The following is a 15,162-nucleotide window of genomic DNA, read 5'->3' as shown; positions in this document are numbered from 1 at the left end:
CAGCAACAGCAATGGTATCAACTCTGATGGAACCATTACAGAGGAACTCGGAGATTAAGGCATAGGTTCTAAAACATCTGGCTCTGGAGAAGTTGGCACCTACGATACTATTACTGCTATGGAGGGGGCACTGAAAGATAACTGAGCAGAAGACAAAGGCACCGGCTCTCCTGGGATTTTAAGAGGCCCGAGCTATCATGCATACATGAGCGCTATCAAGTCTTCCCAGAGCTGCCCTCAAGGGGAACAGAAGGAATAGTCTACTTTACATTCTCAGGGACCTGTTGAAATGCATTTAACATCGTCACTCTGATATTCTCTCATTGCTCAGGAGTAAAGGAACTCTGAATAATGCCTCTGATGTAGTTTCCTAGGGTACGAGGACTGCGTAAGGGAAGGAGGACTAGAACCAGAAATTCTGGTGCCCCTTTCCTGCTCAAAGGAATGCATTTAGTGCTCTAACAAAGTCTTCTTGGAGGTCCCCCCAGAACATTGTTTGGTGATAATAGCTTCAGATGGGGCCATAAAAAGACTTGCTGCACACTTCCTCACCTCCTTAGAGTGTTACCGTTCAACAGCAAACATACTCCTTTGGGAAGTGGTATTTTCCAAGAGACAAAAAAGGCAAGGAGTGTCGATCTGTAACCGACCAAAAGCAGCAACACTCCCGGCATGCTTCAAAGACAGAAATGGTGATGTGTCCTTGCCCAAAAAAATAATGTTAAAAAACCTCTGCCAACAGGAAGAAAATGAACTAAAGAAAAAAGATGCTAGGCGATTCGAGTACGAGAGTCGGTGACATCACTTCAGGAATGTGATGGTGCAGAGGAGTCAGGATGGAGCCAACCTCAGAATCGCACAGGACCACTTGGGGGTTTTAAAAAACTACTGAGCCGAAGTCTGTGGGTGTTATATATCTAGACAGTTATTGATGGCTGCTCACAGTGCTTTTCATGCCATTCAGATTACTGATTTCTGCAGCTGGCGGATGGAAACATGGGATACCCCTTTCCATTTTACAAGGGGTTAGGGAAACAAGCAAAAAGATCCAACACTCTCGCAGTCAGCAGCACTGCGCAAAAGGGCTGCCTAATCCCATTGCTTTTAATATGTAATATGAACAGTATGAATATTACATAGCACAGTCAGATTGTCAGTGAGTACCCACATTTACGTGGGTCAAGGTTGACACATCAGAAGCACATTAGATCAGAGTAGCGGTACGGGCCATTGGAGAAATGGCACAATTTAGAGTTGATCCAACAGTCTGGAAATACACAGCAATTATTTCGGACAAGTGTTCAGGAAGCTCATCCCGCTCTCAAATGCGACTGACCATGGAGTCATTTTATGGCAAATCACACTATAGTGGGTGGAGTGGCAAAAGTCTCTAAAAAAAGCATTAAACACAGGGGAAACCTGAATAAAAGGCAGCTATGCAAGTCATTTCTGCATGTTGGTCATTGAATATGTGCGAAATAGGGCAATAAGAGCATTATTACTTAAGACAAGGGTTGTTGTTTGTGTGCGTTCATAGCACCCTGTCAGTGATATTTGTTAATGGATGTTTGAAAGAACTGTAAGCTATGCAGGCCAGATAAAGGGCCATGCATTCTACAGGCAGTGCCCATACCTGTAAGTACCCACAAACAGCAACACTTATGGCTTTGCATGCATTAGCTTTGTTGGGATATACATGACCACAAAGCAGGGATAAAATGAAGTAAGTATAACGTACAGTTAAACATTAGTAACATACCTCCGATTTCACTGTTCCAAAATGATGAGGCAATGGCAACAATGAAAGCAATATGTGTATGGAAGATTTTCTTAGTTCAGTAGGATTTACATACGTTTTAAACTTTGACAGTTCCCTGGAAATAAAACACCACATCAATGACATTTTGCAGATGGAAAACTATACATTTACAAGTATGTACAACTGTTGATTCACCACAAACATGCATGAGCAAACAATCTTCCAAATGCAGAGAATGGTAAAATATATATATATATATATATATATATATATATATATATATAGATATATATATATGGGATACATTACTCACCGTAATCGTATTTCTGATGCTTGTATCTGCTTAGATTCACATGCTGTGCATAGGCCGACATCTAGTGGAAGCTGCGGAGTATTACAGTTTGTTTTTCGAAAGTCGAAAATGGGCGTCGACACAGGCGTGCCAGTAATACTATCCCTAGTGTGACGTCCACTGTACCCAAGATCCCTCACGCGTGTAGGATCCTCAGATTGTATTTTTTCTGACATGAGGAAGCATGAGGAGTAGCGTGAGTACAGATAATCCAAGCAGATAAACAGAAAGGTAAGACTACAAGCAATCATGCGCCTTCTCTCGGAGGGGAGGAAGGGTGGGTCGCATGTGAATCTAAGCAGATACAAGCATCAGAAATACGATTACGGTGAGTAATGTATCCCTTCTGAGGCTTGTGGAATCTGCTTAGATCACATGCTGTGCATAGATTAGCGAGCAGTACCAGAAGAAGGAGGTGGGATGTGAGAAGGGTCATGAGCAAACAGGTGTCTTAGAACCGCTTGTCCCACTTGTGTATCTGTCTTGGAATGAGTGTCAATGCAGTAATGCTGAGTAAAAGTGTGAATAGAGCTCCAAGTAGCCGCTTTGCAAATGGTGTCGAGGGGAACATTTGCAATGAAAGCCAGAGTGGCACCAATGCCTCTAGTAGAGTGGGCCCTTGGCGTAAAAGGCAGAGTCTTTTCAGAAAGAGAGTAACACAGCTGTATACAGTTGATAATCCACTTCGAGATAGCGCCTTTAGAGACGCGATCCCCCTCTCTGCCTGTAGCTACGGAGACAAACAGTTGATCTGTTTTCCTTAGCGGTCTGGTCTTATTTACATAGTATAGGACCGCCCTACGCACATCTAGGGTGTGTAGTTTTACCTCAGCCGAGCTTTGTGGGTTTTTGAAGAAAGCCGGAAGCTCGATGGACTGGTTTACATGGAACTTGGATATGAATTTAGGTGAGAACCTAGGGTGTGTGCGTAAAACCAGTTTGTCCTTGTGGATAGTAAAGAAAGGATCTTGCACTGACAGAGCCTGAATCTCACTGACCCTTCTTATGGAGGTAATGGCTACTAAGAAGGCCGTTTTATAAGTCAGGTGTTTGAGACTACTTTTATGCATGGGTTCGAATGGGGGTCCCATGAGCTTAGCTAGCACCACGTTGAGGTCCCATCCTGGCGGTGGGTTCGAAATAGGAGGGTGAAGTCTCTTTACTCCTTCCATGAAGGCTTTAACCACTGGCACTTTCCACCACGAGACCTTGTTATGGGATGTGGTGTAAGCCGAGAGGGCTGCCAGGTGTACTTTCAGTGAGTTAAAAACCAACCCTGCATCCAGCAGGTGGAGCATGTATGTCACAACGTTGGAAGGAGTGCAATCAACCGGGTTGATTTGTTTATTCTGGCACCAGATAACGAATCTTTTCCACTTATCAAAGTAACAGTGCCTTGTATTTGGTTTCCTGGACTCCTTTAGAATGTCCATACACCTCTGTGGAAATTTGAGATGTCCAAACTCTATGACTTCAGGAGCCATGCTGCTAGGTTCATAGAGTTGGGTTCCTGATGCACTGTTTGACCCTGTTGCTGGGACAGTAGGTTGTACCAAGCTGGGAGTCTGATGGGTTCGCACACCGCCATCCTGCGTAGGTGTGGAAACCATGGTTGTCTCGCCCACATGGGAGCAACTAGGATGAGCGTCATCGATTCCTTGTTCATCTTGTACACCACCTTCCTGATGAGAGGAGTTGGTGGAAAAGCGTACGCAAACATCCCTGACCAGTTCATCCACAGGGCATTCCCTTGGGAGTCCGGTTGGGGGAACCTGGATGCAAATCCTGGGCATTGTTTGTTTTCGCTTGTGGCGAATAGGTCTATAGTGGGGAAACCCCACTGAGAGAAGAGATCTTCTACCACGTCTCTGTGAAGGACCCATTCGTGTTCTTCTGGGAGGGAGTCTCTGCTTAGAGCATCCGCTAGGGAATTGAGCTCCCCTGGAACATGTTGCGATGACAGGAAGATGTTCCGTCTGAGTGCCCATATCCAGATTTTCTGGGCAAGCTTGGACAGATTTGGTGAACGAGTCCCCCCTTGCTTGTTCAGATAGAACATGGCTGTCGTGCTGTCCGTCCTGATCTGCACCGACAAGTTCAGTAGATGGGGCTCGAACGCCTTTAGCGCTCGGAATACTGCCAGAAGCTCTAGCAGATTGATGTGGTTCTTGGCTACTGAGTGAGACCAGAGACCCTGAGCTGTGTGGTGGAGATGGTGAGCTCCCCACCCAGTCAGGCATGCATCTGTAGTTACCACGGCTTGTACTTCGGGATTGTAAAAGGGTTTCCCCTTTGCGAGATTCTCTCTTGTCCACCAGTGTAGGCTCTGTACGAGTGTTGGCGAAACGACCACTAGATCGTCCCAATGACCACTTGCCTGAGACCACTGTTTCGCCAACCATTCCTGCATGGGACGCATGCGCAGACGCGCGTGGGGGACCAGGTAAATGCATGACGCCATCATGCCCAGTAACCGCATAGCTTTGCGTACTGTTATCTGTTGACCTGACTGATAATGCGGAATTTGCAGAAGTATATTCCGAATTCTCTCTTCCGAAGGGAAGGTCAATCCTTTCTGAGTATCTAGGATAGCTCCTAGAAATTGTTTTGAGGTGCTTGGCACCAGACTTGACTTTTTCTCGTTGATAGAGAAGCCTAATTCGTGGAGGAGGTCGATAGTCCTCTGAATGTTTGACCTGCAAATTCCTGGGGTCTCCCCCGTTATGAGCCAGTCGTCCAGATAAGGGTACACCGGGATTGCTTCCCTGCGTAGGTGTGCAGCCGCCACCGCCAGTACCTTGGTGAATACCCTTGGTGCAGAAGCTATCCCGAAGGGCAGTACCTTGAATTGGTAGTGGCGACTGTCTACCTTGAAGCGTAAGTACTTTCTGTGCGCTGGGAGCATGGAAATATGAAAATAAGCATCTTTCATATCCAAGGTTGCCATGTAATCCCCCTTTTTTAGGAGGGGGATTACCTCTTGTAGCGTGGTCATACGGAATTTTTGGGGCTTGACATACTTGTTGGCAGGCCGCAAGTCTAATACTGGGCGCATTGTCAAATCTTTCTTTGGCACAAGGAAGTAAGTTGAATAGATACCCTTGTTTACCTGGTGTCCTGGGACGAGTTCTATCGCGTCCTTTTCTAGCAGAATGGCGATCTCCTCGAGAAGGATCCTTTGATGCTCTAGGGAGTGCACTCTTTGTCGTGGAGGATGGTTCCGGGGACGCTGCAGTAGTTCTATACAATATCCTGCGGATACTGTTGACAGCACCCATCTGTCTGAGGTGATCCCTTCCCAAGCCTGGGTGAAGGTGGAAATGCGTCCCCCTACTGGGGTTGCGTGGCAAGGGACCCTGAACTGAGCGTCACTGTTTTGGTGGAGGCGTGCCACCTCCCTTGTTGGGGCTGCCTCTGCCTCTTCCACGACCTCTCTTGTTACCCCTGCCGTAACTCTGGGTAGACTGCTGGTTGTTATTCCATTGTGTACCCTGTCCCTGGGCATAGTTGCCTCTTTGTGAATTTTGTCCGCGTGGGCGACGAAAATTACTGTTCCCCCTCTGGTTAGGGGGTTTGTTGGTAAGCTGGCCAAGGGATTTGAGAGTCTCATATTCATCTTTGGCATTTTTAAGTGCGTCTTCGACCGCTTTCCCAAACAATAGGTCGGGTTCCACTGGCTTGTCTATTAAAGAAGCCTGGGTTTCTGTCTTGAATCCCGACTGCCGTAACCACGCATGTCTTTTGATAACAGTACCTTCTGCTATCAATCTCCCTGCGTTGTCAGCGGCGTCGAAAGTTGCTTTTAAAATGCAACCAGACACGGCTCTCCCTTCTGCCGAGATCCGAGCCAGCTGGCCCTTTAATGGTTCTGGAGCAGAGGCAATGAGCGCCGCGACCTCTTCCCATTGATGGCAATTGTAACTAGCCAACAGGGTGGTGGAATTCGCAATCCTTGCTTGGTAGGCGGACGTTGAGGCTACCTTCCTGCCAAACCCGTAAAGTTTTTTGCTCTCCTTGTCGGGAGGAGCTTCTGATGAAGATAAGGGCGTGCCAGCCCTTTTTCTAGTGTTGGTAACCACTAGGGAATCTGGTTTAAGATGTCCCCTTATATACAGAGGGTCAGACTGGGCTGCCCGGAAAATCTTTTCAATTCTGGGGTTGACAGCTCTGGTGAGGTTCGGATTCACCAGGGAAGGATCTATTCTTCGTTGGATGGATTTGAGGATAGGGATGGTCTGAGCGACTGGTCTTCTCTCTCCTACAAACTCCTCCGCGAAGTCCCTTTCCTCCTGTACACCGTGGGTGTCGATGTGGAAGTGTTCCGCTGCTCGGGCGAGAACCTCGTTAAGGAGGGGCTGGTTATCAACTGGAGAGTCAGTAACTGGGGCTTCGCTTTGTACTGGGGAATCTACTCTGTAAATTTCCTGCTCATCTTCTCCCTCCTCCAAGTCCTCATCCTCCGCATAGTAATCTGTCCCGGTTTGTTCTTCCATCATGTCCAACTCCTGGTCCTCTCTAGGGAAAACTTGTCCCTGGTAACTGGGGAGTGGAGTAGAATATGAAGTGGAGTAAGGCTGAACCTCGAAGGGTTCAGGTCTTTCGACCCGGGGCTTTTTACTTAGCGGGATGGGATCGGAGGAGCCTGAGGGTGTGGCCCCTTGAGGGTTATATGAAAGAAAGTGTTCTGGGTTCTTATCATAAAAATCAGCTAAGGAAGACATCCTAGACATAACCCTGTCTATGTCTTCACTGGACCATTCCCTGGAACAGGGTATTACTTTAGCAGGTGATTTATTTTCAAGGGTAGACTTGTGTTTGCTTGTCTGCTTAGGCTTTACAGGGGTGGAAGGCTGTGCTTTCCGCTGTTTCCCCCCTTCTCCGTGCGTGGAAAAATGTTTTCCCTGTCCCTTGGGGGCCCCAGAGACTTTCGACGCCTGGCGTCGAGGGTCTGGAAAGGTATCTGTGTGCTTCGGGCGTGGGGCCTCACTGGTGTTAACCGCGGTCTCGGTATCTTGGAGCGCGGCCTGGGGGTGGAAGTCGTCTTCGTCTCCCGACGATCGAACTTCCGTTAGTGTGTGTAGCGAGGCACTCTTGGCAAGAGTGGATGATTGCCTTGCGTCGTGAGGCGATCTCGATCGAGAGCGCCCAGAGGACACCGAGTCGGACCGTTCTTTTTGTGCCTCTTTCCGGGAAGTCGACGTCGTCGAGGTCCGGTTGGTCTTAGTGTGTTTAGTGTGTGTTAGGTGTGTAGCGCTTGCGTCGCCGGGGGTCTTCCCCATAGCCGCCTTGCCGGACGACCTTCCGAGGTCGGGGACCTGCGCTCGTCGGCTGTCTTTCGACGCCGTAATGCCCTCGCCGTCCGAAAGTACGGCGTCGCTGCCATCGCTGAAGGCGCCCTCCGCTGCCATGGCCTCCTGCCTGGCGTGGTGGGCCCAACGCTTTGTCGAACGGTCCTTAAGTGTCTTAGGTTTAAACCTACTACACGCTCTGCAGTTCGCTTCGGGGTGATCCCTCGGCAAGCAGAGATTGCACGTGGCGTGCCTGTCGACCCAAGGGTATTTGCGATTGCACTTGGGGCAGAATTGAAAAGGGGTACCCTCCATACGCACCTTAAGGCAGCGGGCTGCTAAGTGTAGGAATATATATAAATGTAACTATATATCAAGAGTGAAGAGTATGTACCACCCCCCACTCTCCCTACTTGTAAGGGCCGAGGCCAGCGGCCTACTAGGCCCGGGCCGAGGCCAGCGGCCTACCGAGGCCCAGATCCGTCGTGCAGCAGTCGACGGTCGATGACTTCTCCAGCCGTCGTCGAGGTTGAGGGTCGACGTTGGGGTGGGGAAGGGAATGAATAAGAATTAAAATTATAATAACAGCAAAAGTATGGCTAAGGCCAGGGAACTCCGCAAGATGCTTCCGACCAGTATGGCGGAAAAAAACAATCTGAGGATCCTACACGCGTGAGGGATCTTGGGTACAGTGGACGTCACACTAGGGATAGTATTACTGGCACGCCTGTGTCGACGCCCATTTTCGACTTTCGAAAAACAAACTGTAATACTCCGCAGCTTCCACTAGATGTCGGCCTATGCACAGCATGTGATCTAAGCAGATTCCACAAGCCTCAGAAATATATATATATTGGTTTATTCTAGACCAAAGAAAAGTTCATTTTGTTAAAACTCCAACTCTTGTGTGAGGAGTCAGTGATGACCGGTCTGTAACTGTAGAGTTGGTTGAAAGGAGCGTCTAACAATTGCATTTTAATCTCAAGGTGCCAGGCTGTAAAATAGTGTTCTCAACCCCTACACCTTTTGTTGTCCAACAACATTCATCATTCAACGCAACCACCTCTTAAGTAGGCCACTCTCAGCCCACAGGGTTGGCAGTTCAGGAGTGTTAGGGAGATGAACAAGTTACTTTCTTACCTGGTAACGATCTTTCAATGGGATGGTCCAACGACGTATTCCATATCTATGACATGTAATCACCACAGCTGTGCTGCTTCGGAAACTTTTTTCCTGGCGTCTGCGTCCTGCGTCGATGACGTCGATGCGCCGTCGTCGAGGACCTCCTCCGACGTCCGACGTCATCCGATGTGATAAGTAGGACGCACGACGCCCGTAGCCTCAGTTGTAGTTTTTTCCCCCAGAACGTGTGACATTAGTCAACTGCCAGTCAGACACAAAGCCTTGCGGAACGTAAGCTGCAAACGCAAAAGAAATTCTGCAGCGGGGAAGGCAGGGCGGGAGCGATATGGAATACGTCGTCGGACCATCCCATCGAAAGAACGTTACCAGGTAAGAAAGTAACTTGTTCTTCGAGGGGATTGGGTCCTCCGACGTATTCCATATCTATGACAGACTCCCAAAGCAGTACCAGAGCAAGGAGGAGGGAAAGAATTTAGAATCAAAATTTAGAATAGCCAATCAAATAGCAGAGCAAAGGACCGCCTTGCCAAAGGTCAGATCCTGCCCTCGGATGGAATCGAGGGAATAGTGACGTACAAATGTATGTACTGAAGCCCAGGTGGCTGCATCACAGATGTTGCGAATAGGAACACCCCTCTGCAGGGCAGTAGATGCAGCCGCACCCCTGGTAGAATGGGCCCGCAAGCCAGCCGGTGGGTCCCTACCCGCCAAGCGGTAACACTCCGAGATGGCTAAAATAATCCAGCGAGACAAAGTCTGTTTCGTCACAGCTTGCCCCAACCGCTTTCCAGCGTAACCAATAAAGAGTTGATCGTCCACTCTGACCCGGGACATGCGTGAAACATAAAAGCTTAAAGCTCTCCTAGGATCAAGCCTATGGAGCCTCTCCTCTTCCTTACCAGGATGCGGAGGAGGATAGAATGCCGGAAGAACAACCTTCTGGGCCAAATGAAATTCCGTCACTACCTTCGGAAGAAAAGAAGGACTAACTCTAAGGACAACCCTGTCCTTGTGAAATACAGTGAAGGGTGGCTTAACTGAAAGTGCCTGTAACTCACTCACTCTGCGAGCGGAAGTAACCGCAACTAAAAACACAGTTTTCAGAGTTATCCGCCTCAAAGGGCAAGAATGTAAAGGCTCAAACGGAGCACCCATAAGAAACTTAAGAACAAGGTTTAAATCCCAACCGGGCACCAGGAAAGGTGACGGAGGGAACACATTAGTGAGCCCTTTCAGAAACTGTGAAATTAAAGGGATTTTAAAGTAAGAACACTCTTCAGACGAGCGCTTAAAGATGGACAGTGCCGCCAGGTAACCTTTAATGGTACCCACTTGCAAGCCCCTGCGGGCCAAAGAAAGTAAAAAGGACAGAACCATGGGGATGTCACATGCAAAAGGATCCACATTCTGAACCCTGCACCAGTCGCAAAACTTACGCCAACGGCAACGGTACAGAGACTTTGTTGCTGGCCTTCGGGCCGAAAGCAACACCTCCATCACGTCTTCAGGGAGGTCCCAATCCTTATACCTCAACCTTTCAGAAGCCAAGCGTGAAGGTTGAGGGATCTGACCTCTGGATGGAGAACCTGACCCCCCCTCCCGTGAGAGCAGATCGTCTCGGTAGGGAAGACGACGTGGAGGGCAGATGGACAAGTCGAGAAGGTCCGGGTACCACGTCCTCCGAGCCCACGCCGGAGCAATGAGGATCATCCGGGAACAGAACTTCCGTAACCTCCGCAGCACTTGCGGGATGACGGGGACTGGAGGAAACGCGTACAGCAGCGGGAATGACCACTCCACCACGAACGCGTCTCCTAAGGCTCCTTTTGGAGGAAATTCCCACAAGGAAAACCTTTCACACTTTCGGTTGACACTGGAGGCGAAGAGATCCACTTGAGGGGTCCCCCAAAGGGCGAAGATCTCCAGGAGAATCTCCTGAGCCAACACCCACTCGTGAGAGATCATGCTCTGCCTGCTCAGAGCGTCCACCGTCACGTTTTCGTCTCCGGCCAGATGAACTGCCGAGATCGAAACTTCCTGCTGGATGGCCCAGAACTCGAGCTGCATCGCCTCCCTGCACAGAGGAAGTGACCCTGCCCCCCCTTTTTGTTGAGGTAGTGCATGGCCACTGTGTTGTCCGTCAGGATCAGGACATCCTTTCCTCGCACAGTCAGCAGAAAAGCCTTCAGGGCTAGCCTGACGGCCCTCAGCTCCAACAGATTGATATGGAGTCTGGACTCCGACGGAGACCAACGATCGCTGACTGTCAGCCCGTTGGCATGAGCTCCCCGTCCCGTGAGGGATGCATCCGTCACGATCGTCACCTCCGGCCAGGGAAGCCAAAATGGAGCCCCCCTTCATCAAGTTGCCTTCGACGGCCCACCACAGAAGGTCCCAGGCAACCGAGTCCAACATCCTGCCGGAGGACTGCGACCATTGCGTCTTGAGTGCCCACTGCAAAGATCTCATCCGCAGGCGAGCCTCTGGCACCAGAAGAATGCAGGATGCCATGAGGCCGAGCAACCTCAAGAACTCGAACGCTGGGAGCGTCTGGGCATGCTGAAACTTGTGCACCATCTGCTGAATGTGAAGAGCCCTCAGATGGGGAGGAAAACACTGACCCAGGGAAGTGTCGAGCACTGCTCCGATGTACTGGAGCCGCTGTGTTGGCGTCAAATGGGACTTCTTTAAATTGAGGGAGAAGCCCAGCCTGTGAAGGGAGTGGCAGGTGACGGACAGATGATCCAGGACTTGCTCGGGAGAGCTCCCCCTGATCAACCAATCGTCCAGGTAGGGGTAGATGTGAATCCCCCCTTGCCTGAGATGCGCTGCCACCACCACCATGAGCTTGGTGAAAACCCTCGGGGCAGAGGTCAATCCGAACGGCAGGACCCGAAACTGAAAGTGCGAGTCGCCAACCGCGAACCTCAGGAACTTCCTGTGCTTGGGATGGATCGGCACATGGAAGTAAGCATCCTTGAGGTCGAGAGACACCAACCAGTCCTGAAGCTGAAGGGCCTGGAGGACTTGAGAGAGATTAACCATCTTGAACTTGTCCTTCCTGAGGAGTTTGTTCAAACCGCGCAAGTCCATGATGGGTCTCAATTCCCCGTCTTTCTTCGAAATCAAAAAATAAGGGGAATACCATCCCTTGTTCCTCTCCGCTACAGGCACCAGTTCTATGGCGCCTTTCTCCAGCAGGGCTTGAATTTCCTGCGCAAGGAGCGGATCCGGACCCTGCAAAGAGAGATTCCCTGGTGGATTGTCTTGAGGCCTGTGCCGAAAAGGAAGACAGTAGCCGTGGGTTATGATCTCCAGAACCCACACATCTGAAGTAATGGCTTGCCACTCTACAAGATGCTGCGCCAGCCTTCCCCCAACCGGCGAACCATGGGACATGGCCTCATGACTGAGTGGGAGCAGCTGCGGCGTTACCTGAGGGCAAAGAGGCAACTGCCCGAGCGGCCTTGGCACCACGGGTACCCTGTGGTCCACCTCTGGTACCCCTGCGTAGGCCCCTTTGACTGCCAGCTCTTCTCGCTTTACTGAAGGACGAGTAATAGCGAAAGGAACCACCCCTCCACTGCTGTCCCCTAGGACGAAAAGGCGGAGGTTGGCGAACTGCAGCGCCCAACGACTTCGCTGCAGCTTTTGAGGTCTGCAACCTCTCAAGGCTCTCGTCAGCCTTGCTGCCAAAAAGGTGTTCACCGTCAAAGGGCATGTTGAGGAGCCGGGAATGCACATCAGGAGCAAACCCCGACTTCCGCAACCACGCAAACCTGCGTATCACGGTGCTCGCCGCCATGGACCTACTGACGCATTCAGCTAAGTCCAAACCCGACTGAACGGACTCACACATGGCATCCTTACCATCCTGGACCATAGCAAGGAAACCATCCCGTTCGTCCCCTTCGGGAATATGTTCAGCCGCTAACGCAACACAGTTCCACAGAGTGTGCGTGAAACGAGACTAGGCACAAATGGAGTTGGCCGCCTGAAGCGCCATACCACCAGAAGAAAACACTTTCTTCGCCCAGCCATCAAAACGTTTGTCGTCCCTATCAGGAGGGATGGTAGGGTACGACGCCTGCTTTGCCGGGGCCGTGGCCGACTGCACCACCAAACTCTCCGGAGTGGGGTGCCTGGTCAAGTAGCAGGGGTCGCTACTGGCAGGACGGTATTTTCGCGACAAGGATCTGCCCACCGCCGGGAGACTCTCCGGAGCAGTCCAAGCCGCCGCCACCCTTCTCTGTAAAGCCATATGGAACGGCAGTACCGGGACAGTTGGGGGACCAACATCAAGGATGTCCATCAGATCATCCTGCACAAACTCCCCTGGGGGAGCAAACCATCCCAAGTACTCAGAAACCCTAGCCATAAGGCGCCGGTACGAGGAATCGGCATGAGAGCCAGGCTCAGGCCTACAAAACTCCACCTCCGGAGAGGTGTCCAGTCCACTGGCATCATGCAGTGACTGCCTCAAATCGTCAAACTGACTATGGCCCGAGACAATTTCATCTGGAACCTGACTAGGAACCAGGCCATCAGAATCCTCATCCGCCACTGAAATATACTCCAGGTGGCGAAAAGAAGGCACCCGAGAGTGCTTGCTCTTAACCAGAGCCTTCCTAGGGGGTTCTCCCGTGCCACGGGGTACCTCCGACACGAAAGGCGTTGATGGCGTCGAGCGAATCGGCGCCGGCGCCTCCAGCATCGGCGGCATCGACACAGCCCTCGAAGCCGGAGCCCCGAGCGTGTCCCTCGACAACCTGAGCGTCGACGGCTTCGACGACTTCCTCGGAGCCGGAGCCTCGAGAAAGCCTGTCGACGCCCTCGACGCCTCAGATGTCGATGTCTTCCTCGAAGACCTCACAGGTGCACACAGTCTCGAACGCGTCGAGGACCGGGACCTGGAACGGGTACGTCGAGAACGAGTCTCCTTGTCTGAATGGGACCTTTCCCGTGACTCATGCCGACCACTCTTGCGAGCAGTGTCTCTCGATCTCTCACGGCCGACCCCACTCGGGGGCGCGGACGGCTTAGTACCCTGCGACTCAAGAATCGCCAGCATTTTCTTCCCAAAGGAAGCCCATTCCTCCGGCGTCGCACGGCTGGTGGGGTAAGCGACGTGCCGGGCAGAGTCCTCCGAAGAGGACCTGGAAGAAGACCGGTGTCGGCGCTTACGAGAATGCCTCGAAGAGGCTGAGGAGTGGCGAGACCGACTCCTAGAAGGAGACCCACGAGACTTCCGACGATGACGCAGAGAGTCACCCCTCGAATCATCCGTCGAGAGCCCCGCAGACTTCGACTTCCGGGGCTTGGAGACCCGACCTACCGACAACTTCTTCTTACGTTCGCGTAAGGCTTTGGACGTGAGCGACTGGCAGTCGATACAGTCATCCGTGTCGTGGGCCTCCCCGAGGCACCAGAGGCAGGCGTCGTGCGAGTCCGTCACCGACATCTTGGACCCACACTCCCCGCACTTCTTGAAGCCCGGACGCGGGGTCGAAGACGAAGTAGAAGACATCTTCACATAAAGGATTTTCACAAAACGAACAGGTTCGAAGAACCGAGAAGAACAGAACTCCAAAGAGTCGAGGCGTTTAACCGAGAAAGACGAAGCAAAACGTTCGCGGAAAAAACGGAACTGAGGCTACGGGCGTCGTGCGTCCTACTTATCACATCGGATGACGTCGGACGTCAGAGGAGGTCCTCGACGACAGTGCATCGACGTCATCGACGCAGGACGCAGACGCCAGGAAAAAAGTTTCCGAAGCAGCACAGCTGTGGTGATTACATGTCATAGATATGGAATACGTCGGAGGACCCAATCCCCTCGAAGTATCATTATTGTGCTTCATCCCCTCTCCTAGTGAGACCCCAAGCCCTTTTTGGTGGACTTTGGGACTGTTTTCTTTTAATCCTAAATGAGTGGAGCCTTTTTCCACTCATTCATTCTTGTGGGCTCTGTCGTTTCGAACTCTATTCTTTGTAATCTACCTGTACTATAGAGTCGGCCTGCTCCATAGCTTTTAAAGGCATCCGTGTTTTACTACTGCAACACACAGCTCCTTATGGGCAGTGTTGCTAGGGACCCCTAGGGTCCTCCTTTAAGATTCTTTTTCTATATCCTTAAGTAACTACAGCTCTTAAGGATAGAGAGATGCTTAGTGTCTCTCCCAAAACTCTATAGTATAGACAGAGATTAACACAGCCCACCTTCAGTGGAGTGCCAAAGGGATACTCAGTATCCCCTTCTCTCTGCTCCTGTGACGTTTTAGTCACAGACAATCACCTAGAAATGGCTGGTGGCAGTGGACATGTTCAACCAACTATTGTGCACAGTAGGGGCTTCACTTCTTTTTTCGACATTACTAGTGGGGGGGGGAGAAAAGGAGGAGAGAGAGAGAGAAAGAAAAGGGAGAGAGAGAGAGAAAGAAAAGGGGGAGAGAGAGAGAAAGAAAAGGGGGAGAGAGAGAGAGAAAGAAAAGTGTGTGTGTGTGCGTGTGCGTGTCCCGGTCCGATGGAACTAGTAGGTATCCCCCGCCTAGGCTCCAGAGTGTCTGGGCAGGGAGGAAGTGGGGAGGAGTCTTCCACCTCCCTGTCCTTTGTCTGCCAGA

The 15,162-nt window shown here is 51.0% G+C and overlaps 1 protein-coding gene across 6 annotated transcripts in view; it reads right to left on the bottom strand.

Moving 5' to 3' along the window:
* Positions 1-15,162, bottom strand: part of RALGAPB (Ral GTPase activating protein non-catalytic subunit beta) — a 2,501,232-nt gene that overhangs the window by 1,401,672 nt on the left and 1,084,398 nt on the right. For all 6 annotated transcript variants that reach the window (XM_069652125.1, XM_069652127.1, XM_069652128.1 and 3 more), the window contains one exon: positions 1,760-1,874. In XM_069652125.1, the coding sequence (XP_069508226.1) occupies positions 1,760-1,874 (115 nt within the window). The remainder of the gene's footprint in view (positions 1-1,759; positions 1,875-15,162) is intronic.

Source organism: Ambystoma mexicanum, chromosome 3p, assembly GCF_040938575.1.
Source record: "Ambystoma mexicanum isolate Mex_15411 chromosome 3p, UKY_AmexF1_1, whole genome shotgun sequence".
NCBI classification, from domain to species: domain Eukaryota; kingdom Metazoa; phylum Chordata; class Amphibia; order Caudata; family Ambystomatidae; genus Ambystoma; species Ambystoma mexicanum.
This window is presented reverse-complemented; position numbering and strand designations above follow the sequence as displayed.